Genomic DNA, 27,485 nt, shown 5'->3' with positions numbered 1-27,485 from the left:
CAAATAGATAAAAAATAGCACAAGCCAGAGTGTTTACGTTTAACCTGTGCTGTTTTATTGTTTTTGACAGATTCATTTTCACCAGTGAAAGTAATATAATATGTGGATATTTCTGGCTAATAAATAATCTAGACTGTGTGTCTATGTTCCATAGGCCTAGAAGTTAAATGATTAGTAAATGTCATCATTGATGTACTTGTTTAATCAACGCAAATAATCACAGAAGGTTTAGGAGGGGTTTCAAGGACTTTGTAAAAGTACAGGAGATGAAAAAGAAATTAGTTGCTTGCCTGGCCCTTATTTTATATGCTTTAAAACAACAAATCCAGCACTATGGGTTACATTTTTATTGCCTTCTGTCATCATTTATATTTTGTGTAGTAGGAGTACTACTGTGCCAAATTTGAATGCTGACATTTTATGTCCACCATATAATTTGCCCTGCCGAGGTGGGTGTGATTGCTAGGGCTGTGTGGAGTACTAGCAAGGCTTCCATTTTTATCACTACCCTTATATTCTCACCCACAAGGTGTGGTATTAATTTGAAGTCAAACTCACACATGATGGAATAGCCTTAAAAATACTTCTGACTTTTGCGTAATCATTATATCAAAAATAACCCAGTGTTGTGAGGTAGAGAAGAGAAGGCTATTTATAGAGCTGTTCAGTTTTGTTCCTTGTGATTAATTTATTTTTGAAGTGACAACAGGCCAATATAATGACAGTGCTTCCAAAGTTAATTAGTACCAACCTTTCTCCTTCCATTCCTCGCGCCCCCTTCCTTGTGTACCATCTTTCTTCACAGCACTTGAAATTTTGTGCATACATTGTTAATCTTTCCAGAACTACTAGAATATGTCACTTTTCTTTTAGAGTATAAACCTTTTCTGCATGCTTTTTGCTTAGACTTTTAGAAATTTACTTATTTTTTAAAATGACTTCAAGCAGTGCAGGGGTATATCATCATACTAATGATGCTACTCCATGCTGCCTAGCCCTCTGTGTGGATCTGAAATACAAGTTTAGAGCCTCCAGACTAAATTCTACCACCACCATTACTACTACCACCACCACCATTATAAATCTGTAGAAGAGATGTAGGATGCTATCTCATCAGCCTGTTGTCTCAGAGCAATTGTGTTGTTGAAGCAAATGGAAACATACTGGTATATTAACAAGCACTATCACATATCTCTCTAGTGGCTTTATGGTATTGATTTGGCAATGCATGGACCCATGGTCACTCTTCTGCACTGTCTTGCTGAGTCTGCCTTCCTACCTATGAATGTCCCGTGCAATCTTTTGATTTTTAATTAACTTTAGCTGCAATTGAAAATGTCAGCAAAATGATAAAATAAAAATAAAAGAAATGTAAAATGAAAGAAAAATAGAACCTCATCCTGGTTGTGAATAATGGGGGGGGGGGCAGAGGGGGGGGAGAATCATGCTCATTCATGACTGCTGGGATATTGGAACTCCAGTAGAAGGAACCGATTGCATCAGAGGCAGTATTGAAACAACTGTGATATTGAGAGTCATTGACTGGTTTTTCTGTCAATAAAAAGATGTACCCTACTAATGATTGAAATGCAAAGCAACATCAGGGAGACCCAACATCATATGCCAAAGACTGTATTATCCTGCTGTAGTTGTGGTTTTCCAGCCTTGTGTGATAACACTCTCTGAGGCCCCTTCCACACAGCTGAATAAAATTCCACATTATCTGCTTTGAACTGGAATATATGGAAGTGGGGACTCAGATAACCCAGATCAAAGCAGATATTGTGGGATTTTCTGCCTTGATATCCTGATATAGGGCTGTGAGGAAGGTCCCTGAGTCTGTGTTCGTAGTCTTTCCAGCTTCTGGGATGGCAAATTAAAGGCAAATTAGAAAGTTTAAAAGTGATCTCAGAAAGCCTGTAAAATGCTCATATGATATAATAATAATAATAATAATAATAATAATAATAATAATAATACATGTTTATATATACCCCGCCACCATCTCCCAGAGGGACTTGGGATGGCTCACAGAACACTCAAGGGGTAACATGCAAAATATAAAAAGTGCAAAGCAAAACATAAACAATAAACAGTCAACATAACATCGCAAATTCACAGTGCCCCCTGATAAAAAAATGGTAGAATACAACAATTGTTGCAGGTAAAATAATCAGTATTCGAGCTTAGAACTATAAAGTGCTTGATAGAGAATCTGAAGGTTCTCATATGTATTCTTAAAGAATCTAAATATAGTCAAAGCCTTGTTGGAACAGCCATGTCTTATGTGTGGAAGTTTTAGATGGTGGGGACTAGCCTGATCTCTGTCAGGAGAGCAGTCCAAAGCCCGGGGGGCCACCACCGAGGAGGCCCTCTCTTTCGTCCCCACCAACCGCACCTGAGACAGAGGTGGGACCGAGAGAAGGGCCTCCCTGGTAGATCTTAAAACCCGTGCCAGTTCATAGAAGGAGATGTGATCTAGAAGATAGGTTGGACCCGAAGCCAATACCAATATTGCAGTTTTATGGGTATGGGTAACACACCCTGTGTTAACTCTGCCATGGTGATTTGTGATTTTGTAGAAAATTGCTCAGGGGTACAAGGGTTTGGCTCAGGCACACTGTGGAGCTTTCTTGTAACAAATGAGTACTTGTTTTTATGTAGTTCCTCAGTGTTAGGAATTAGCCATTAGTGAACTGATGTATCCTTGCATGACTAGTATTGGAACTAGTCCTCCAGAATCAGACACAGGAAGCATGGCTTTCCAGATTGTGTTGATCATCAACTCTCATCAGCCCTAACTAAGATAAACAAATTTGAAGGATGTTAGGAATCACAGTCCAACAACATTTGGAAGGCAACATATTCTCCAACTGTGCCCAGAAATAATCTAACCTAAGTGCAGCACTTGTGCTTTTCTGTTCTTTCTGGATCCAATAACCTCAAAATTATAGCACTTGGGAACTGTATTTTTATGACACCCTGAAAGAGACAGAATCTGTCCTACCAAAATATTAATATATGGTGAGAGCAATACAACACAGTAAAGTACATTTTCACAAAATTTTGCATACCAGCCAACATGAAATCTGCCTGTCCATGCCACTTACTTCCTCTCCCACTATGAGGAGCTACACTCCCATATAACTAAAACAAGCATACGTATTTTCATTTGACAAGTCTTGGAGGGTATACTGTTAGAGCTTTCTTTGCAGGTTTTGCTCCCCCTAAGGCATAGCTAAATAAAGATATAAGAGAAGATATGCTTCAAGAGAACCATAACTACTTCCACATACCATGTTAAGGTGATAGCATAGTCATTACGTTACACTAACTTAGAGGAAACAGATCACATTCCAGCCTAATCATGTCAAACATTTTCTGTGCTGCACCTCTAACATTAAAGTATGCATGCATAATTGTGATATTTGTCCTGCAACTGGGCTCTGCAGACTTTAAAATTGGTGACTTTAGGACAGAATAGAGAAGCCATTTCCTCAGTTGCCAAGATGTGAAATCAAAAGAGTAAAACAAGAGTTTGCCCATTCCAAATAGAGGCTTAGTTGCCAGGTGATTTGAGGGTAGGAATGTCTGAGTTAGGCATCAAGATCCAAGCAAAGAAGCAATGAAGAATGACTATCACTTGTTAATTTCCGGTTCTTTTTTGAACAATTAAACTAGAGGTTAAAAGTCAATGCCTTCAAAATCTAGCAACTCTTTAATCTGCATTTTCACTGATGTAGGATCTACATCAGAGGCAAAGTTGAAGTATTTTGGCCACATCATGAGAAGATCATGATGCTGGGGAAATGGAAGGAAAAAAGAAGAGAGGCCAACCAAGGGCGAGATGGATGGACGGTATCCTTTAAGTGACTGGCTTGACCTTGAAGGAACTGGGGGCGGCAACGGCCGACAGGGAGCTCTGGCGTGGATTGGTCCATGAGGTCACGAAGAGTCGAAAACGACTGAACGAGTGAGACGACGACGATGATGAGGATCTACACTGCCATATAATCCAGATTATCAAAGCAGATGATCCACATTATCTGCTTTGAATTGGATTATATGAGTTTATGCTGCCATATAATCCAGTTCAAATCAGATAATCTGGACTTTATATGGCTACCCTATAAAATCCAGATTACTGCTCTGAACTGGATTACATGGCAATGTAGACTCATATACCGTAATCCAGTTCAAAGCAGATAATGCACATTATCTGCTTTGATAATCTTGGTTTCTATTCAGCTGATACAGAGATTGCTATATACTAGGATAGTTCCGATGGATCAGGTCCTGGTCCTGGTCCTGGTCCTAGATATACATACAATTAAGTAGTAGGGGTACTTAGCTTTCCCTAACCTAGCCTTAGTGGAAGCTTAAGCCCTCCCTCCCAGGCCCTTTGTTCTGTGGTCTATTTGTTTTTTGGGTGGTTTTTTTTTTGGCAAGCAAGCCCGTTATGTGAAAATTCAGGATAATCTCCATGCAAGTGGGAGAAAGGATCCTTTGACACACAAAAAGGAAGCTGACAAGAGGAGAGGCACTTTCTCCAGTCCACCACTTCTTCTTCCTGGACTCCCCTTTCCAAAGGGATGGGAGAAAGAATAATTCTCTCTAAGTCATGCTTATTTTTCATCTGGAGAAAACCAACAGTGGCCAGGGAATTTAAGGAAGGACCGGTGAATGGAGAGAGGATTAAAAATCCACCCTGCTGGCTGCCTTTCTTTCACTCTAAAATATCTCCCTTCCCACTGCTTTTTAGATGTTCAAGTAGACATCAAGCTCCCAAAAAGAGGTCTGCTACCTTGTCTGGCCATTTGATGTAATGCCCAGAATCTTACTGGCATTGCCAGAAATGTGTCCTGCTCTAACTTGCCAGAAATCGTTGCTATAAAGCCAGAAGAAAAAATGTGTGCAAAGAATTCGATTGACTAAACAGGACTGGCGCTTTCCCTACCTTGTGGTGGCAATATGTGTATGTGTGTGTGCACCTTCAAGTCACTTGTTGACTTATGGCAGCATTATGATTTCATAGGGTTTTTATAGACAAAGAATATCCAAAAGTGGTTTTACCAGTTTTTTTCCCCCTTGAAATACAGCCATCAGCATCTACTATTCATTTACAGTTTCCTATCCAAGGACTACCCAGGGATGACCCTGTTAGTTTCCAAGATCAGATAGGACCTGATTTCTTTAGGGTATATATATAGTTGCCCAACATAATGGTTCTCTTTCTTCTCCCAACTGCAATTACCATGCAATACAACATGGTACTGGGTTGTGCCTCTGTCCTTATTCTCCTAATAGAAAGCGAGGCTTCAGTCCCCACTTCAGTACCTGCCAGGTCCTCTTAAAGAGTTGACATTTGCAATCCTGACATTTTCCACAGCTCCATCTGGGAATTAATGGCCGGATATTAACAGCAATAGGGCTGTTTATCATAATTAGTCTCATGAAGCTATTGAGCATTCAGCTCCCCTTCCGTCCTGCCGCCTCTCTCTTTTTATTATCAGCTCCGAGGAAATAACTGTAGGAACTAGGAGAAGCGATGGCTGATTTATTTATTGATTGATTTATTTTGGTCTGTCAGGTTTAGTCTTTAAAGTTTGCCAAGCTGAGCATCTCTTCGTAGTGATGACGCCAAAATTGACCTGACTTGGGCACGTAATTGGAATTACTGAAGCCATTTGGTATTTTGAAAAGACATTTATTATTCTGACATTTTCTGTAATTCAGACCTCTCTCAACACAAACTGCAGAGACAGTCATGACAAGGATATATCAAATACTGCAGGTATTGCAGCACAGTTTCACCTGCAGGTGTGTGGCAAGAACATCTACATGAAATGCAATCTCCTCTTTCCTTAACCTGTGAGTTTATGATTCCATTGGAAATGCCAAGCAAACAAGCACTCTATTGCCTGCCTGCCTGCCTGCCTGCCTGCCTGCCTATCTATCTATCTATCTATCTATCTATCTATCTATCTATCTATCTATCTATCTATCTATCACCTGCTTGCTTGCTTATTACATATTCACCTTGGCACACAAAACTTTTCTTTTAAAATCCAGACTTTAGCCACAAAACTAAAGGAAACAGGTGCCCTTAAGGGGTATTTTTAATAGGGGGATCATTAGAAGGTCCTGTCTATCAAATCCAATTGGCTCACTTCTGAAATTGGGGGAGCATGCCGGAGGACCTCAGAATACTTGGACAAAGAGGTCTTTTGGAAATTCTAGCATCAAACCATTTAGAGCTTTGAAAGTTAGTGTCAACATCTTGTTTTAGTATGAATTCCCAAGGGATCAATTGTGATGCTTCAGAATTTGTTGAAAAACAAAACTGTGTTTCTGTATTATATTAAGGGTCAGCCAGGTCTGAGGAGTGTGTGTGTGAAGACACAGTGTCAAGTGTAGACTGTTTGGAGGAGAGGAAGTTTGCATATGGCTGCTGACTATGAGGGTGAGGGGTGGGGGGGAGATGCTGGAATTGTTTTTCAAGGTGTTGTCTATGTTTCTATGATTCTATGATTTTATGATTCTATGGTCTCAAAACTGTCAGACAGGTTACTATGAATTTCATTTGTTTCCATCTGCTTTTTTACAAAATATAGTTCATCATCCCTTTTGGCATCATCCTTGGAAGCAGTTAGCAATGTGACCACCAGGAAGGCAATGAAAAAATACATGAAATACTACAAACTGATAAAAACATAACATCATTATATTAACAAATTGAATAATATGACAAGTGATATTGGTGATGATGTTTTATGGGTATCTAATTGTTTCTGTTCTTTCCCCCCAGTCTTCATGCCCCCTTCCTTTGACAGTGCAGCCACACTGTAAAATTAGTACCGTTTGACACCATTTTATCTGCCATGGCTCAATGCTATGGAATCCTGGGAGATGTAGTTTTACAACATTTGCCTTCTCTGGCCAAAGGGTTTTGGTGCCTCACCCAGGGGCGGTTCAACAGTTAGGTGAAGTACGCAGTTGCTGAAGGCGCCATCCTCTGGGGGCACCTAGGGGGCGCCACAGCCTGGGTGAAGGCCGCCAGCTGTTGTCACTTCCCCTTTTGAACCCTCTGCGCAAGTTTGGCTTCCAAATGGCAAGCGAGAGTGAGTCGCAATCCGGAGGAAAGAAACCTGCGGCGGGAGAGCGCCGAGGAGGGAGGCATTCAGAGTCAGTCAGCTTTGCAAAATGGGGGAAGAAGCGGGAGAGAAAGGAGAAACTATGATGTGATCTGCATAGGGGGAAAAGCCCAAATGTGAAAGCAAGCAGAGGGGAGACTCCCTCAATATCCAAGGAGGAGCAGGGAAGGGAGCCCATAGGTGCTTCCTGCAAGGGATTTGTAAGGGTTGGCCAGGTGTTTTGGCATCCTTCCTCCCCCCCCCCCCCGACATCTTGTCTCCCGCACTCGCAAGGGCTGAGTGAGGAGAAATCCTCACGGTCTTTGGGGAGAAAGCGGCTTCTCTTCTCCACTATTTTCATCCCTTTTCTTTATATCTCGGCTGCAGCTTGCGATATGTGTTTTTTGCTGCTACTGCTGTTGTTTCCTTTCTCAACTTGGGAAGGAAACTCTGGGCCTATCATTGCACGTGATGGTGGCGCCGGAAGCCTCTCGGGGAAGGCAACAGGCAATGTGTGCCGGTAAGGCGGAAAGCGGAAGAGAAAGAAGGAGCCCCTCAGCAACGGCGCTTGCCCTCCTTCACTTCCTCCTTCCCTGCATGGCTTGGCCAAGTTTCAGTGCCGCCATGCTCCTATCTGCATTTTAAATCTGTTGGAAACCTCTCTGGGCTTTGTAGTTGGTCACAGCGAAAGGCCACCCGCCTCAGCCAAAGGTCAGTGACTCGTGTCCCCTCTTCCCATTGGCCCCAACCCATGCAGAAGAGGTGGGGGACTTTTCATTCCCTGGACACCTCGCAAACACAACACAACCTTTTGTCCTCCTCTCTTCTCCCGCACGCCACGTTAGGATGTCTGGGGGCCCTTCCACACAGCCCTATATCCCAGAATATCAAGGCAGAAAATGCCACATTATCTTGAGTATGGACTCAGATAACCCAGTTCAAAGCAGATATTGTGGGTTATTCTGCCTTGATGTTCTGAGTTATATGGCTGCATAGAAAGACCCTCAGGGCTCTTCCACACAGCCATATAACCCAAAATAAAAAGGCAGAATAACCCACAATATCTGCTTTGAACTGGGTTATCTGAGTCCACACTGCCCTATATCCCAGTTCAATGTTTGGTACAGTAGAGTCTCACTTATCCAACATAAACGGGCCGGCAGAATGTTGGATAAGCGAATATGTTGGATAATAAGGAGAGATTAAGGAAAAACCTATTAAACATCAAATTAGGTTATGATTTTACAAATTAAGCACCAAAACATCATGTTATACAACACATTTGACAGAAAAAGTAGTTCAATATGCAGTAATGCTATGTAGTAATTACTGTATTTATGAATTTAGCACCAAAATATCACAATGCATTGAAAACATTGACTACAAAAATGTGTTGGATAATCCAGAACATTGGATAAGCGAGTGTTGGATAAGTGAGACTCTACTCTACTAAATTCACAAATATAGTAATTCCTACATAACATTACCATGTATTGAACTGCTTTTTCTGTTGATTTGTTGTAAAACATGATGTTTTAGTGCTTAATTTGTAAAATCATAATGTAATTTGATGTTTAATAGGCTTTTCTCTAATCCCTCCTTATTATCCAACATTTTTGCTTATCCAACGCTTTTATTTTTCAGTGATTGGTTTTTTTTGGGGGGGGGGAATTCTGTTCGCTTACACTTGAAGATTACCTAGGGCCGGCCCTGGAACATACAACAATTCCCGGGATTCCATGGTATTGAGCCACGGCAGTTAAAGTGGTGTTAAACTACATTAATTCTACAATTGAAATGCACCCTGATGCTAATCTTGCTTTCCACATATATTCTGCAAATAAATTAAACTGATTGGATGTTAAAATGCAGTGCTATCTGCCCCCCCCCCCCGCCAATGGGAAACCACTCTGTTTCCCCATATTGTGTCCTGCCCATGGCATCTTGTTGAGAGTAGAGATTATGCATCAAGACAATCTGAAGTGGTAGCACTTTCATTTCTGTTAGAATGCCCCATAATTTCTCATGATCTATCCAGTCAAAGACTTTGCTGTAATTTGTAATGCACAGGTTCATTTTCTGCTGAAATACTTTGGTGAGTTCCATCATTCAATTTATGTTTGTGATATCATCTCGAGTGCCTTCTCCTTCTTGTTAAAAGTATTTGATGAAAAATCTTGCGAATAATTTTGCTCTCATAAGACAGTACAATAGTTGAGTGGTTACTTTAGTCCCCGGTGTCCCTTTTTGAGGGAAGGATTAGAATGTATATTGACATTTCAGGTCTGCTGGCCTTTGTCTTGTGTTCTATATTTGATGACAGATTTTTATTAGCATTGGAATAGATACTGCATCAGTAGATTGAAATAGATCTATTGTTATACAGTCTGCATCTGGCAGTTTATTTCTCCCAATTGCTGTAATGGTCTTTCCTTAAATGAATCTTTCCATGCTTTCATAAAATTCCATAGTTTATTGTTTTCATTGCCTTTTTATTTGGGGGTAATGTATTATTTTGTAACAATGGCCTTACTCTGCCTGTGTTATAGAAAACAAGGTCTCTCAAATCTGACTTGTGTCCCAAAGTTGTAGATCATTGATGGAAACTAGCTCTAGACAGAGCTGGATTAACCATTAAGCAAAATAAGTATGTGCTTAGGGCACCAAGGAAAGAGCGGCACCACAGAAATTTCCATTTCCAGATTTGCTGCAGATTGTTCAGTGCGTGTAACCCAGTAACCCAATAATACAATGCACTGTTTAGCCAGTTCAAAAAAATGCAACAAAAATATGAAGAATGCAAAAAAACAAACAAACAGAAATTTACTCTTAAGTATTCAGAGCAGTGACTTCAAAAACACAATCAGCAGTATAGTCATAGTTCCTTTTGTGTATTAAACTCACACATAGTTCATATAGTCCTCTGCTCTTTCAAGGTCAAGCCAGTCACTTCAAGGATAACATCCATCCATCTTGCCCTTGGTTGGCCTCATCCTTTTCCCTTCTTTTTTCCTTCCATTTCCCCCAGTATCATTATCTTCTCCAAGCTTTCCTGTCTTCTCATAATGTACTCTCCTGAAGGCTACGGCTTGCAGTGTCATGTAGCATGTGCATGTTCTCCATACAGTATATTCCTTTGCGAACCATTCAAAAATTGCAGTAGGTCCAAAACACTGCAGCCAGGCTGTGGTCCTGAAGTGGTTGTAGGGAACTTTAACTTCACCGATTAAGCAGTTCTACTGATGCTAACTCCCACTATGTTTAGAGATGCTATATCTCTATGGAAAAGTCTACATTGATTGTAGCCAGATGCACCTGACTGAATCAATTGCAGCACTGCATTGATATTCAGCTTGGCCAAGATCATACACTTTACCCTCTGGATGATCCTGCATGGTAGGTGATTGGATTGGATATTTTTGTGCATTAATCAAAGTACACCATCAGAAAACAAGGATGTCATTTTCTTAGCCATCCATGTGTACATTTCAGATTTTAAGATTATTTTGAATTTTGGAATTCCAGACAAGGGATGTTCAACCTGTTTATTCTAGTCCTGTTTCCCTCCACTGTTTGGACATCCACAGTAATTTCTCTTTCCATTCCAGTCCTGCTTTCTAAAAGTACTATGCCAGTATCTTCCCAATTTAACATTCAACAATTCCACTGTCTCTTTTCCAGCCCAGTCAAAGAGATTATCCAAAGCCTTCCATCCAGATGTTTGCTAGGTAAACATAAAAGATGTTGTGTTTACACATTACCCATTAACATTCTTCTGCTGATGCGGAGGTAGTAATTATAGAGCCAGATGGGGCTACACATATAGTCATTGACACCAAGCCTGCACACTGCTGGGTGGCATTTTTAATGACAGGCCAACCACTAGCAGGAAGATCAGCAAAGCAATTAAAAACTGAATTTCTAAATCCACCGCATAGCTTATTCCAGGTGAAAACTAAGTGTTTTTGGCTGCAGCATTTGGCAAAAAAGTGCAGTACATGAGATACACACCAAGCTAATGTGCTTAAACCTGAAATCCCCCTTGTTACAACACGACGGTAATGGTGCAATAATTATATGCCATCACCTGCAAGCAAAATGCAAAGACAACAGTGCCAGCCCTGAAATCCCTGCACGCAGTAATACTCCACAGAAGAAATGAACCCTTTCTTTTTTCGATTTCAAAAGTTTTTATTTTTACAATCATATTGTAGAAATTACATTTTTAATCAAGATGAAATACCAATCATTGGTATGATTGCTTCCCTTCCCTCCCCCCTCCCAAAATCTAGAAAAATATGTATACATAAACACAAACACTTCTGAACAGTGCCTACAATAATTGTTTCCTATTATACTATTTCTCACTTCCCTCCTCCCGTTGCAGTGACCTTCCATCCTTTGATACACAACCTTCCATCCTTTGATACACAACCTTGCCCTTCCTTCCCAGTAAAACATTCACCCATTCTTCCCTCTAGTACAGTGGTTCCCAGCCTTTGGACCTCCAGGTGTTTTGGACTTCAGCCCCCACAGTTCCTAAGAGCTGGTAAGCTGGCTGGGATTTCTGGGAGTTGAAGTTCAAAACACCTGGAGGCCCAAAGGTTGGGAACCACTGCTCTAGTAAAAGAATCTCATCTAAAAATTACAAGCCAAAATTCTAACAAAGTGAAAATTATGAAGCCTATTCTAAAATGTTTTCCCTTCTTCCCAGAAATTTCAAAGATTGTTCACATTCCTTATCAAGGTTCTTCTCTATTTTCTCCCTATTCATCACAGCGAATTTATCCACATCCCTCATTCCAAAAACATTCACTATCCATTTTCTTTTTTTACTTTTCTTTTTTCTTCTTCATCGCAAGTCCCCATTCCTTTGCCTTCTTCCTCTACCTTCTTTAATGCTGCACGTTCCTCTCATCTTGTACCTAAAAATAAACTCTTTCATATTCTGTTACCACAGGGATGGCCATGACTCTATGAAGACCTTCACACCAATACTTATTGGTTATGGTATGGAGATCCCTTATATATGTAATTTGAGGATCTCCATATAGTAAATTGGTGGTGCACAAGCTCCAGGGGCCCAGCATCCAATTTCTGAATATCACAGCCCACCAAGGGCTGTACTCACATCACGTTAAAAAACAAAATCCCAGCAGCGGTCAGAAGCTGTTTGGTAGGAAATTATTTATCCTTTTAAAGGTGTGGGGTCTCCTGAATCTTGGATGAAAGAAAAAATCCTCCTCGGAGCCTTGTAGAATTGTCAAGTATCTGTTCTTCCCCACACAAAATTGGGAGAGAGGGGATTCCAAAAGGAGCCCAAGAGTCACAAAACAGCCACAAGGGGACACATGAGACCCACCACTGTGGGATGTATTATAGTCTTTGGATAAGTCTTGGGTGTAGAGAAACATTTTTCATGACCTCCAGCATTTGAATTGATCACAAACTACTAGATACTGCTGGAAATAGCATGACTCAATAGTGGATCAGGCACTTTGCACACTTATGGTGCCAGCTTTAATCACTTGCATCCACAATAATAAAAGCGGCCTAGTACTGATGGAGGTCAATCTGCTTCCTGAAGATGCTTCTAGTGAATACAGATGCTCCTGGATAATGTGAGCCTTAGTCTGATTTAAAGCTGTTTAAAGTTGGTTTGGGGAACCTGTGGCTCTCCAGATAATATTGCTGGACCTTAATATTGCTGGACCAATTTATAGCCAGCAACTATAAGTTGTCGTCCAACAGCATCTGGATAGTGACAAGTTTCCCAATGCTGTTTTAAAGATTGCTTACATGATAAGAAATTTCAATTAACTTTGCAAAAGGGAGAATGACTCACTTTTATCTAGCAGAGTTAAGCACGTTCATAAATGTCCAGGGCAAAAACATAACGAGTGAGGGTCAATAATAAACATTAATGGCACTCATAAATACATATGGAAACACAATCAAGAGTGGTATAAAGACCTAAAACAGTGGCTTAAAAGCTCTAAATACCATGCCACAGATTTTGGAACAATAAAATGAGGAGAAATTGAGTTAACAACAGTAACATTGTTTTAACAGCTTTGATTACAACAGCTTAGTAAATGTGAGCATTCTGAATTAGCCACTTGTGGGCCAATGCCATTTTAAAAATGTTATAAATTATCTCTTTAGGTCCATATGTTTATCTCTCCCTGGAGTGGCCCTTCTGGTTTGCTTTCAGTATGCTTGCAAATGGTTTGGCATCTGAAGAACACAAACATTGAATGTGAAATATGATACTTGGCTCAGAGAATCTCAGAGAAAGGACCTATCTCTACACAACTCCATGAGTGAAACACAAGAGTTGGAATGGAGAGAACAGAAATTTGGGGACAAGAGCTGAAATGCTGGTATGGAGTACCACAGTGACTTAAGTTAAACTAGGTTAAACTAAGCTGAGTTTAGCTTCTGAGCTAAGGAGCAGTACAGTCAATTGCTCAACATTCAAGATTACACATTGTTCAATAGAAGGAAGAGATCATTTCACCCCACAAATATTTCAGACATGTCTTACGCTGGCTGAGAGCTGTAGCTGTTAGGAAGCTGTAGGCCACAACATATTGAAGGATCAAAACTTTTCCTTGTTGTGTAGCAAAACTTATGAAACATCCCACTTTCAGGTCCTTCCTCTAGGAATGATCTTCAGTTGCCATTTAAGGCATAGATGGCCCGGATCAGCTCAGTGGCCATTGCATGATTCAGTGCAATCAGCTGATTCAGTGTAATGCAGCCTTGATATGTGTCTCCTGAAATGGATGAATACTCTTGGAGCTTTCTGAAAAACTTTGGAGTATCCAATTACTTTGAGTCCATGTAGTCAGATATGGTGCTTCCCATTCCGGAACCAATACAATTGATTACACATAATCCCTCTTCCCCTGGGCTCTAAACCCCTAAATGACTACACAATATGCACATACATTTCTTGGACAGTGTAGATACTAGACCACAGTGCTGGATATGTTAAAGTTAACTGTGATGCTCTCATTCTGGAACTATGAAGTTCACATAGGAACCAAGTCAATGTCAGCCAGGCCCCAAAGCTGGATTGCACAAGCATTCTTGAGACTCAGAAATCTAATGTAAAGGCTTTACTCTGCTTATAGGGCAAGGACCAAAGGCCAGACACTTAGGACCTCTTTACATGTACTGCCAGAATCATGGAGTATCGCTGCAAAATGAGGCAATTCTGGCAGCACCCACCCAGGGTGCATGTGGTGACTCATGGGCCATGTAGTCCCGTTCCTAGTACTATTGTGGCAGATGAAGAGGAAAACTTGGGTTTCCCACCGTTTCAGCCAGAATTGGAGCCCTTGCACCTGCAAGATGTTTGCCCACAAGAAGTCAGCCAAACAAGCCTTGAGCAGAAATCTCCCCCATTTTCTCGCCGGGATTATTATAATCGAGATAGAGGCGCTAGGGAGGCGATTCGCAGAAGCGTCAGGATTGCTGCCAGACAATTAGCTGATTAAGCCTGTTTCCCTTGGGAAATCTTAAGGAGTCATGCATCTGGACACAGTATGGGTTTCGTTTCTTGTTTCCCAGGGAAAGTGTTCCTTGGCGGGAAAACAAGATCCTATATAGGTGTTTACTCGCAAAGAAATCCTTGCGGAGTCAATTCGTCACCTTGTGGAGTGAGATTGTGTGTGGACTACGCTACTCCAGTCCCTTGCCTCCAGGACCAAGTTCCAAGCCTTGTTTCACGGACCTCGTTCTTGCATCCAGCTTTCCTTGTTTCCACGGACCTCGCCACGGACCTTGTCCTTGTTTCTTGCCTCTTGTTGCCACGTATCAAGCCTTGTTGCCAAGAATCTAGTTTGCTTCCAGCCTTGTTGACAAGCTCCATTGGATTAAAGGACCCTGTCATTTCCCCACACTTTGCTTGGCAAAGTGTGTGTTTCGGTTATTGGATTATAACTTTGGACTCTAATATCACATATTGGACATTGTTTTCCTGGACTATATTTGACCTTTCCTGAAAGGTCTACTTCTGAACTATATTCTTCACTTGTTTTTATTGACTTTATATATTCCTTTAATAAAGATATTAGATAGATTCTGGTCTCTGCGCATGGTTATTGGTGCTCTGCAGCCTGGGTCCTGACAGTGCATGGGGACCAGCCGTCCCATGCCCCACACTGTCTAAGCTTCCTCCTCATCTCCCTCATCACACAGAGGGAAGCCTAAGCCTCAGTAAGCTGGCTGGGTTTAGGTTTTAAGGGAGACCTGGCTATTTCTCCCTTCACTCTCCCTTCTTTCCCCAGCCTGGGTCCCATGCTGCCAGAGGCAGCACACACGTCCCAGCTTCCCCATCAGCACATGGGTGGAAGCCTCTTTAAGCCAGCTCAACCCATCTTTCCAGCAATTTTTTGGTGGCGGCAATGCGTTTTTTGCACTTTCACCACAGAGCCACTCTAGAAGTACCTTTACTGTCTGTGATGGGAGCTGGCGGGTTCCATGGCAAAAGTACAAAACAACAACAACAATAACAACAAAAACCATCGTTGCCACTGAATTTCAGCCATGTGAAGACCTCAGTTCAAGACAGTGAAGGGGTAGCATGAGATAACAAAACTGTTACTATGTTTTACAACAATTCTCTTTAGCCAATCCAGTGTGAAATAAGGAAACTAATTATAAATTTTTATTGTGGTCCCTTGGTATCCACTAGTCCACAGTGGATACCAAAACCAGAGGTTGTCAAGTCCTATTATATATAATGGTGTGGTGAAATGGCGACCCTGATATAAAACAGAAAAATCAAAGTTTGATTTTTGGATTTGTGTAAAAATATTTTTATGGTTAAATCTATGAATACAGAATCTATAGATATGGAGGCTTGGTTGTATTTTTTTTTTTAAAAAAAACCAGACGTTCCCCCATTATTGATAGAGGACAAAGACTGTAAGTCAATTTATGGATTAAAGCTCTCCAATAATTTTCAGGGTGATTAAAACTCTCTCTAGCTGATCTGGGAAATGTTCGTGTTTGCATTAATGCATCAATGTTAAATTGTGAGAGTACGGCAGTTCATTAATATTAAGTGTAAAGAGCAGTGTGTACACCAAATTGCTAGCAAAACCATTAATCACTAAGTCATCAAATTTGAAATTAATTTAGAATTACTAATGTGGTCACCATGACCCTTAAATTATGCCCCCAAACTAATGAATTAAAATAGTGTAAACTGTTATTCATTTATATATATATATATATATATATATATATATATATATATATATATAGGTTTTTAATGATTAAAATAATTAATTTTAAATTAATTTTTGAGAATTTTAACAAACTGGGAAGGCAAATTTATTAGTAATTAATCATTTTCAAACTCAAAACATTTCCAACTTCAAAGAACTGAAAGAAGTTTCAGAGGAGTTTTGTGTAGGATTGTGGCCACTGTCTACTTTTGAAATGTTTACCTGAATGACCACTAAGCTGGAACAAAAGGTGATGTTGGTAAAAAGCAGAAGGTGCTGACAGAACTTTTAAAAACCCAGCCTTTTTTAAACTGGGGGTTCAATTCAGGACAGGACGCAGCATTAGGTGAGGATGGAGAAATCTGTATTCATTCAGAATACTGGGTGCTACTTTGACATTATATTTGCAGTGCTCTGAGTGTCCTACAACTATTAAAACACCATGAATAAAATCCAGAAAATTAATATACTGACAATCACATACATTTTGAAAGCTGGGATATATGTTAAGGCAGGACATTTTAAAAGTGACTGAAAACGTGGAGTGAAGCAGAACTGCCAGATTGGGACAGCTGAAAGGTATGCAATTAACAACCATAAAAATATATAATAGAAAACCAGAGAGAAATACACCAAATGTTCCCCACAGTGTGTGAGAGCAGTGACTAAAAAACCCAGATATAAACATAAATATAAACAATATGGACATAAAACAAATCTAAAAGAAATGTTACTATGGCCAACATTGTTACCAGTAGAAGAGATACTTGGCTATTCATTGTTGTCATATAGGTATTAATATTATATCTTGGAATTTTACACAGCATTATACAAATAGGATCTCCCTTTTTCTAGACCTTGGTAGATGGATGGTATCTTTCGGGGTTTTTTTTTAATGATCCCCAAATAATAGAGGAAACATTATCCCAAGGGGTTATAACTGAAACAGGAGACAGTGTAGCACATGCTTTGGGGTGTTCAGGTCATCAACTGAGCTGACAGTCTCTCAAAATATTTCTTTTTAACCACCCTCCCTTCCCAATATGCAAATAAGAAATAGGGATTGTACAATAGTAACATCCCATTGGCTGCTGCTTGTCTGTCTCTAGGTCATAGAGTCATAATGGGAGGTCATACTGTCCTGGGGGATTAGGGTTGTTCTTATGCTCTGTATTTCAGACTTTTGCCACAATGGCCCTTGGTTTCACCAACTACCAGCAACCAAACACTCAACATCAGCACCTTTCCTTAAGTGAAATCATCTCATACTATGTTGTGTGTAGCAAGGGGCCTTTCTTCCACTGGTTTGGAGAATTGCTTCTGTGCCAAGATTGGTTATCAACTCTTTAATACCTCAAAGGGATTACTAAACAACAAACAACAAATCCCTGTCTCAGGTACAGGTGCCATCTTGAAGCCAGATCTTAAAAGTGGAATAGTCAGACAGAATAATCATTTGAACATCAATGAGGAATAACATGGTAGAAAGAAGAGACAGGATCTGTGAATCTCTGGGACATTGAAGAAATCGAATTGTCATCTTTCTTCATAGAACATAAGAAGCTGCATTCTGCCAGGTCAGACTATTTGTTCATCTACGTCAGTACTATTTAGACTAGCAATAGTTCTCCATGGTCTTGAGAAAGGGGTCTTTACTATCACTAACTTCACCATGCTATTATTTTGAAGTGGAGATCAGACCTTGAACTTGGTACCTTCTCCATACAAAATATGTGTTTTGCCTTGGCAGTATGTTGCCTCCCCTTTCTTGAGCTACAAGGACAGGAAGATGGCTATTGAAAACAGCTGACAGAGACAGTAAGGCATTCCTGTTCCATGAAATATTATTCCTAAAATCCTCTGAGAAGATGGCAACTGGAAGAAGCGAGAAAGGATTAGGTCAGAACTCACGTGTTTTATTGTCAGCAAAAATGATAATTGTCCATGTTGTTCAGACTTGTAAGATATGTTTTGTTGTTCTTGTTGTTGTTCTTGTTATTGGTGGTGGTTTTGTGTTCCTTCAAGTCATTTCCAAAAGACTTCATTGAAAATCCTCCAGATTTCCAATGTGTTATATAACAATAGGACAACAAAGCTTAGTAGAAACATATATGTTGCAGCTTTGAATTATCAGTATTCTAACTCACCTAGGATGGCTAATATGGTCCTTTTTCCAATTATAGGATCTCTTGTGCTCTCTTCTACTCCAGAAATGACTGGTTAATGAATCTCAGAGAAGGCATCCTTTTTTTGGAGATTCTTGAATCTGCAGGTAGATTATGAATACCAAAAAGGGCCAAGATGATGATGAAGAGAATGGCATAAATACGAAGCCTAATTCTTTGGGACATTACACAACTCAGGGTAAGTTCATTGCAGAACACAGCAATAGAAGGTGCTCTTTAATACACATACAGAGTCTATTTGTTAAATGATTTTTTTTTCTCCTGGCTCTCAGGGGATGCAAAACCAATAAATCTGCCTAATTGGGCTTCATCTTAATGTAAATGTGTAGGGGTTGGATTTACCAGAGCACAGTAGGCCCTTTCACACTAAACAATTATAGTGATGTGATTCCACTCTAACTGCTATGGCAACATACTATGGAATTCTTGGAGTTGTGGTAGAGGGAAGGTGTATTTAGAATTCTCAGCCAGAGGACAATAATACCTCACCAAACTACAAAGGCAAGGATTCCACAGGATACAATCACGGCAGTTAAAGTAGAATCACAGGATGATTATGATGATTTTGTTCATTTATATCCTACCTTTCTCCCAATGAGACTCAAGGCAAGTAACAGAATATTTAAAAACAGTATAGATTAAAAACTATACATTTGCTTATAGAAGGGGAGCAAGGAGGGAGCCATCCTATCCTCCTCTGGGAGGGAACTCCAAAGACTGAGAGCAGCTACCAAGAAGACACTCTCCTTTGTTGCCCTGAAATGAGCCTGACAAGGTGGTGGGACAGAGAAGACATTATCTCCAAATGATCATAGCACTCAATGGACTGATAAAGTAATATGCAATCCTTCAAATCCGACCTGTATAGGCATTTATAGGTCATCACCAGTGCTTTGAATTATGTCTAGAAATGGACTGGCAGCAAGTGGAACTGTTGAATCAATGATGTTGTGGGCCCCCTGTAGCCAGCCCCTGTTAGCAGTCTAGCTTTGGGCAGCAGCCTTTGGGCCAGCTGAGGTTTCTGGAGCACTTTTCAAAGGAAGGCTCAAAGGTAGAATGTAACCAAGACATGTGTTACCATGATCAGACCCAACTTCTCCAAGAATTGGTGCAGTTGGCACAATAAAGTTAACTATGCCTAAACCTAAGCCTACAGAATTAGGGCTATATCTTGGAGTTCCCCCAAACTGTGAATCTGCATTTTCAGAGGGACTCTAACCTCATTTACACATGCTGATTCCATATTCCCAAATCTGTCATTTGAGTATCCCTGTTTGATCTAGATTAAGCTTCATTCACACTCATCCATTCCACTACGAGGAGAAGACGATGGTTTAGCAGAGAAACAGCCTCTTTGGAATTAGGCGTAAAGGAGTAATAGGGTTGGGTATCATCAGCATACTAGTGACATCTGACTACAGAACTCCACGCAACCTCTCCCAGCAGTTTCATGTAGGCATTAAATATCATAGGACACAACTGTGGGGAACTCCACAGGCCAATAGCCAAGGAATCGAACAAGAATCCTCCAGAAAATAACAGAGCCACTGTAAAACACCATCTCAGAGAGGTGATTGAGAAGGATACCATGGGTGATGGTATCAAAAACCACAGAGAATTTCAGCAAAGCTATCCTATGTCCAGTTCCCTACTTAGGTCATCCATGAAGGCAATCAAAGCTGTCTCCATCCCATAAGAAGGCCTGAAACCAGACTGAAATGGCTCTACATAATCTGTCTCATCCAAACACTCCTAGAATTGCAAAATCAGCACACACTCCAATATCTTGCCCTAAAATGGGATGTTGGAGACTGGCCTATAGTTATCTGGTATGGGGGGATCCAAGACCCCCACCCCCATCCACAGAAAAAGCCACCTCCTTCAGGCAAGTTGAGATCCTGCCTTGTTATAAAAGTGCATTCATCACTTCCTTTAGCCACTCAGCCAGTCCTCCTCTGACCTGTTTAATAAGCCGGGAAGGGCAAGGGTCTAATACATTAATGGTGGCTCTTATCTCTCCAAGGAACCTATCTACGGGCTGCACAAACTGAACAGTAGCCATCAACACTGGACAAGCAGGAGCCAAGGTTACATCCACTAGAATTGTATCAATGCTGGTGTGTCTCAGACAGAGCAATTCAAAATGATTTTATCAGAAAAGTGTTGGGCAAATTCTTTACAGTGGGCTGTTAAGTAGCTTACATTCTCCTTTGGGCCAGACTGTAACATATCCCTGACTTAGGATTAATTGGGTGTCCACCACCCTGGTCATTTGTCCATTCCAGAGAACAACTACTGCTTCAAAAGGATTACAAGGTAAGGTAGCAGGAAACTCCCCAAGAACCAGCAAGAATCCATCTAAACTCATAAAACTTCTGTGTACACCATCCTAATGGGCCTCCGCCCCTACAAAGGCTCTGAGTCCGAGCAAGTATAAATCTGACCAAGAGGTGATCTGACTATGACAATGTAACAATAGAAAGTTTCTTCATTCCCAGACCACCTTCATCTCCTCTGTAGAGAAAGCAAGATCTGGAGTGTGCCTGGTTACACGAGGGAGGCCATTTGGAACAAATCCATGGTTGTCATGGCATTCATGAAGTCCTGAGCCAAATTCAACAGGGTAGTAAGGTAAAGGTAAAGGCTTCCCCTGACATTAAGTCCAGTCATGTCTGACTCTGGGGGTTGGTACTCATCTCCATTTCTAAGCCAAAGAGCCGGCATTGTCTGTAGACACCTCCAAGGTCATGTGGCTGGCATGACTGCATGCAGTGCCGTTACCTCCCAACAGGGTAGCTTCAGCATTTATGTTGAAGTCTCCCAACTTCAATGCTAGCCCCCAGGACTACCTTGGCGAGCTCAGGAAAATAGACTGTTGAGCAGCAGTAGGGACTGTACACCAAAAACATCTCTACATTTTCCCAATTAATGACTTTCAAATAATAGAAGGGAGATTAAAATGATAACTAGAATCCAAAACATTTCCTGAATGTAACATATCCTGTTGAACAGGAAAAGTCTTAATATGTGTTCTAAATATGAATAGCACTGAAAACAGGAGGTCCAATGCTATCTTTATATCTTTCTTGAACGCCTAGTTGGCCAGATCTATTGCCCTAGTAGTTTCTAAATCAAGATGTTATAAATTGAGTTTTGTCTCTCCATCCATACAGGTGTAAGGAAGCTTTATGAGAACCATCAGCTCTGTGATGCCACCTTGGTGGCTGAAGGAAGGAATTTCCCATGTCACCGGTGAGTTGCTGGCTTTTGCTGTTTTGCTAGCTTACTTGGTGAATATTGGTCTGATGGGCCATGCCATGCCCTTAACTTCTTCAATAAAGTGGTTTGCTTGGGAAGAAGAGTTGACTAGCTAAGAGCAGAGTGAACACAGCAGCACAAAATGGTCTTGTTTTGAAAGAGTGTCATAATTACATAAATGTCACATAACTATCTTTGTCACAATGGATCCCTCCAGATCACTTCTCCTAATAAACCAATGATTCTGTTCCTGCACTAGCCATGAGCCCGAAAAAGCTTAAATTTTGTAATTCTTTTCTGACACAAGCTCAATTTTTTATTTTTCTATTTTTTATAAAAAAAAATTTGCTAAGATTAGCACAAATCCTGCTCTCAGTAATACTAGATGACGTTTATACAAATTACGGTTTATAATTAAGGTTTATAAAGGTTTATAAAAATTATGCATATTGTGGAGAAAGTGGATAGATTTTTCCCCCTCTCTTAATAATAGAACTCAAGATCATTCAATAAAACAGATTGGCAGGAGATTAAGGACTGGCAGAACAAAGCACTTCCTCACACAACACATAATTAATTTATGGATTTAATTGCCATCCAATATGGTGATGACCACAGCGTTAGATGACATTTAAAAAAGATTAGAAAAATTCATGAAGAATAAGACTATCAATTGCTTAAAGCTCTGAAAAGTTCCTTGAGGGTTCTGGGAATATAGCAAGCAGAATCCTCCAGTCAACATGGTTATGTCCATTGCTGAGAGGAAGATTTAGGAAACTGTAGTTCCAAAACTGAATGTCATAGCCACTAGCTATGGTAGTTAAAGGATACCAACATTTCTATTCACCAGTCAGCTTTACTTTTGCAGGCATGACATTACAAGTGCACAGGCCTACAACTATATAATGATACACCTGTTTGGACCCCTAGCGGCAACATGTCAGATGCACAATATGCTTAGAAATAGTACTCTCCCATCTAGCCGAGTAACTCAAGGATTGTATCGTACAATAGTCAGGTGAGGGTTCCCAAGTGGGGAAGAGGACAATGCCCTTTAATTGTTTTTCTTCAGCATGTAATACTCTTGAAACCTTTTTAATAAGGAACATTTTGGTAGGTATTTTACTAGATAATGTGCCTCATGGTAAACGCTCAGTACCTCTGCTCACATAAAAAAGATATCATAGACATGTTAGTCTGGAATATGAATATTCCAGCTATGCAGCTTAGAGACTGATAGAACATGGTAGCATAAGCTCTTGCAGAATAAATATACTTCCTCAATTGAATTGAGTGAAGGATGTGCGAGGATGGACTATACACGGCCAATGTATGCACATTTGGAGTGAAGTTTACATTAGCCCCACCACTGGTTTCAAAACACTTGTATTCCTTCCTATATATTCTTGATATTTTCTCCCCTTAGCAAATGTTCAGGTTATCTAAGCCAAAGGAGCACTAGTACATCAGAGGTGAGGTGCATTTCCAAGTTATTCCAAATGACTAGACAAATCTACCAATTTCATTTTCTTCCTATTATTCATTTTAATTTTATTCACTTCCAATTATTTATTATCTTAGTTTTCTGTCCAGTTTCTGAATCAATCTATGCCCTTTTTAGGTGGACATGAATGCTTACACACTTTTTGTGCATTATCATCTACAAATATATGTATTTACATGAATACTTTTGCCTGAGCAAACCTGCAAGCCATATTCCTTAATGTAATCCATATTTGTTTGTGAGGTTCACCAAGAGACATCTATATGTAGACCCTTGTAATTGAAGAACTGCATCCCAAAATTAAAATAAATTGCAATGTTAAGGGCTTTAAATGTATATTTTTGTTTGCATATTCAGGAAGAGTGAATACATTTCTCCTTGTCCCAGTTTAGCTGGATTACATGAATTTGGAGATTTAGGATGTTTATAATTAGCATGAGCTCAAGTTATGTTTTGATGTAGTTTCTTTCCTGACTCTCTTTATAGGGCGCTGTTGGCCTCATTCAGCCCTTACTTCTATGCCATGTTCACCAGACCCTTTAGAGAATACTGGGAAAGGCACGTTGTGTTTGAAGAAATGAATGCTTCCATCCTTCAGGGAATTCTAAATTATATCTACACTGGGGAATTATTGCTCACACCAGAGACTGCTCAAGATCTCTTCACAGCAGCTAGCAGACTTGTCATCCTCCCATTATTGGAGATTATTGGCAGGTAAGACAGGACTGTGGTTTGCAACACAAAAAAAGGATATATTTTTGGTAAGTGCAGGAAAAATCCTCAAATGATATGGAGTATCCTTGTAGGAAAAATATCATCGCTATAGGATGTGCTTTCTCCTTGTGGACAATATGCCTTGAAGTTCTATGGGTAACCTTCAGGGGGGCAATGAACCAAGCATTAAAACAACAACAACAAATAACAAAAACCCTCTTCAATTTCTTCCTTTGAAACTGTGTTTAGATTTTTTTCCCCTGGGAAGCAGGGTCCCTAGCTTTTACCAGATTTTCAAAGAGGCCTGTGATCCCATAAAAGTGAAGGTCTTTCTCTAAGCTTCTTTCAGTTAAGAAGTCAAGTGAAGAGGAGACAGTGAGGTTGTGTCTCTCAGAAGGTTATGAATGAGTGCCTTTTAGGATCTAAGGCAGTGGTTCTCAACCTGTGGGCCATGGCCCAACAGTGAGTCGTGAGAATGAAAATCTGGTCCGCGAACCTCCTTCCTCTTTATTTTATTTTATTAATTTTATTTTTGCTTTTTTCCACAGAGTTGACCATTGCATTGGATAGACCACATCAGCTCTAGATTATTAAATATGGTTTTCTGTGGGTGAGCAGATGGCGATTACTGGATGGCATATGTTCTGTATCAGAAACTAGAGCTGATGTGGTCTATTCAATACAATTTTCTGAATCAGCACCCCAAATAACCAAATCAAATCTGAAGTTGACCAAAAACTGATTCGTAACTCTTTTGGTACTCATGTTGGAGAGTGGTCCTTGGCCAAAGTGATCCCTAGTTAAAGTAGTCCCGAGTCAAGTGATCCCTGGGCAAAGTGGGCCCTGGTCAAGTGGGCCCTTGTCAAAGTGGTCCCTGGTTAAAAAAAAAAAGGTTGGGAACCACTGATTTAAGATGATGTAGACAACTGCTGGGAATTAGAGGGATAAGTCATCTTTTCAAGAAACCTTGGAGGGCCACATCTCTCTGCTGCTCAGATCCATGTAGTCTAAATAACACCCTAAAATGGTTCCTGGGAGGGGACTATCCTGCTAGGTGTATGAGGTGTCCATTGTACAGATGCAAGCATTCGTAATCTCATGCAAACTTTCTTGGTTTTCAGGGTTTAACAAAAGGTACACCTGCATGATTTCAGAAACCTTGGCAACTTTATTGCCATGATCACAATATCATGGCAAAAAAGATAAGTCAGTATGCTAGTGTGTGTGATCAGACCTTCACCTTCTGGGATGTAAGATTTTTCAGCAGCACTTTGTTGACTTCCATTTCTTTTCACTCTTTCCCAGATTCTTGGCCGACAGTATTTCTATGGACAGCAGCCTAGGGACATATGCTTTGGCATATACTCACAATCACCAAGCATTGCTCCGTGTGGCTGCACGCCACATTTTCTTGAACTTTGAGCCTCTTTCTGAACATGAGGCCTTCCCAGGCCTGGATCTTAGCACAGTGATCAGCATTATTTCATCAGACAAACTTCTGGTCTCTTCAGAACTGACTGTCTACCATGCCGTGCAGCACTGGGTAAGGTCCCAACCAGCTGAGCATCTGACACTGATCAAAAACCTAATGAGACAAGTCCGCCTCCCACTTCTTACTTCTGAGGAGGTTGCTACTGTTCAGCAAGATATTATTGCAGAGTATGGACATGCACATTTGCAGTGGGAGCAACTGGATGGAGTTGGGAGACTCCTAAAGTGTGGGGGTCTCAGGCATGGCATGTATGATGACTGGATTGTGAGCTTGGGCCTCTTTGTAAGCAACATGCAAGGAGGAGTGGTTGAACGTCTGAAAACTCACTTCCTAGGGTTCAACCTACAGATGGAAAGTTGGGAGGAGATCCCACCATTAATGTACCTTGACTCCTCTGGTTTTTTGTCTGTGGGGCATAAGCTTTATGTCTCTGGGGGACAAAGGCTTAATGGATCAGTCTTAGGTAATCTACATGAGTTTGATGCACTTACAGGTCAATGGATGCAGCTGCCATCCATGTCCATTCCCCGCCGAGAACATGGCTTTCTAGCATGCAAGCAGAAACTTTATGCATTGGGGGGACGGAGTGGAAGAAATGTGCTTGATTCTGCAGAAAGCTTTGACTTGGTACAAAAGTTATGGTCTCCCATTGCCAGCCTGCCCTTTGCAGTGAGTCATTTTGCTTCTGCCACCCTGAAGAACAAGCTCTACCTAATCGGAGGATTCTCTCACACAAGGGCAAGTGGCCTTGCTCACCGTGGCATCCTGATCTACAATACAAACTTAAACATGTGGAACCAGGTGCCCCTGGCTTTTCAGTGTTACAAATCAACAGCAGTGACCATGGACAATGGGATTTTTGTCATTGGTGGACTAGTTGAAGAGAGCAGCCGACGGGAGACACCTGGCACTGTAATCCGAGCTCTGATCTCTGGCACCCATAAGTGCTTTTTCCTCAGCAAGGATGGTACTGTGAGCCATGATGTTGCCATCCCAGAGCTCCCCATCCTGGTCTTGCCACCTTGTGCAGTGCAATGGCAACGGAGAATTCACGTACTGGTAGGAAATACAATTTACCAGTGGAAGCCAGGAGAGTCCAGTTGGACCAGGAGTCGAAAAAGTGCTCCCAACACAAGGGTGACATTCTTGACTGTAGTTAATGGTGTGATGCTGAGGGTACCAAAGAAAACTCTGCAGCCCCTTTTACGAGATGCCTCAGCAGCACTGACAGCAGTTTGGGTAGCTGATCAGCAGCCTTACTGATGCTCTCCAAATCCAGGTCACTTCCTCAGCCTTTCAATGCCACCCAAAGGAGGGATTTCATCATACCAAACTGTTCCCTTTAAGATCATCATTTCTGATTCCTTTAAAATTTGAATACATTTAAATTACATGCTTCTCATGGTACTTGAGATGGATGACTGTGACTGAGATCAACTGCCTGGCTGCTGAATAAATTCATTCCTACCACTCACATGCCTCTTGATGTTGCAAGTAAGCACCTGGGCAAATTGTCTATGGCTTGCCCATTGGTCTTGCAGTGTCTTCTGTCTCAGCCATTGTAATCTTTCTCTTCATTCCTTAGGCCCTGCACACATCCACATCAACATGTAATCAATGCTTCATCTTCTTTCTTTTGCTAGGCTTTTTACTCTGCTCCTGCTTCAAAAAAAGAAATGACATGAAAGATCATTGATCTCAATCTCTATTTATCTTGTACACACATATCTTTTTCAAGGTCTGCAGACAACCCGCCACTTCTAACTTTGTTTCTTAGCATGTAAAGCAAACACCAGAGCCAGAAATTGTAAAAAGGAGGAAACAAAAGATTAAGAACAGCAGTTGTAGAGAAGGAGTCACTGGAACATAGAGGCAGGTGATAAACCTTTCTTTCACAATATTAATTTACTTTACATTTATATATCTGTATTAATTTTGTTATACAGTATATTCTGT

At 40.7% G+C, this 27,485-nt stretch overlaps 1 protein-coding gene across 5 annotated transcripts; it reads left to right on the top strand.

The window, feature by feature from the left end:
- Positions 1-17,382: 17,382 nt before the first annotated feature.
- Positions 17,383-27,003, top strand: LOC103280684 (kelch-like protein 6). 5 transcript variants are annotated; one of them, XM_062970055.1, is made up of 5 exons: positions 17,383-17,952; positions 18,586-18,739; positions 21,735-21,813; positions 23,810-24,037; positions 25,343-27,003. In XM_062970055.1, the coding sequence occupies exons 2-5, from the start codon at positions 18,655-18,657 to the stop codon at positions 26,790-26,792; spliced, it is 1,842 nt and encodes a 613-aa protein (XP_062826125.1). In that variant the 5' UTR covers positions 17,383-17,952; positions 18,586-18,654; the 3' UTR covers positions 26,793-27,003. The 5 variants fall into 5 exon arrangements, with proteins under 5 accessions (XP_062826125.1, XP_062826123.1, XP_062826124.1 ...); XM_062970053.1 differs by having other exon boundaries at positions 17,459-17,952; positions 18,559-18,739; XM_062970054.1 differs by lacking the exon at positions 17,383-17,952 and adding an exon at positions 18,024-18,274 and having other exon boundaries at positions 18,559-18,739.
- Positions 27,004-27,485: the final 482 nt, after the last annotated feature.

The sequence above is a fragment of the Anolis carolinensis genome, chromosome 2, assembly GCF_035594765.1.
Source record: "Anolis carolinensis isolate JA03-04 chromosome 2, rAnoCar3.1.pri, whole genome shotgun sequence".
Taxonomy (NCBI): Eukaryota; Metazoa; Chordata; class Lepidosauria; order Squamata; family Dactyloidae; genus Anolis; species Anolis carolinensis.
The sequence above is the reverse complement of the archived record's forward strand: the minus strand, read 5'-3'. Positions and strand labels throughout refer to the sequence as shown.

Bases quoted from the DNA above. Each gene is read 5' to 3' on its own strand.
- LOC103280684 (XM_062970055.1), top strand. From the start codon at position 18,655: ATGAATACCAAAAAGGGCCAAGATGATGATGAAGAGAATGGCATAAAT. The intron at 21,814-23,809 runs GTGAGTTGCTGG...CTCTCTTTATAG, and splicing joins AGGAATTTCCCATGTCACCG to GGCGCTGTTGGCCTCATTCA. The intron at 24,038-25,342 runs GTAAGACAGGAC...ACTCTTTCCCAG, and splicing joins TTATTGGAGATTATTGGCAG to ATTCTTGGCCGACAGTATTT.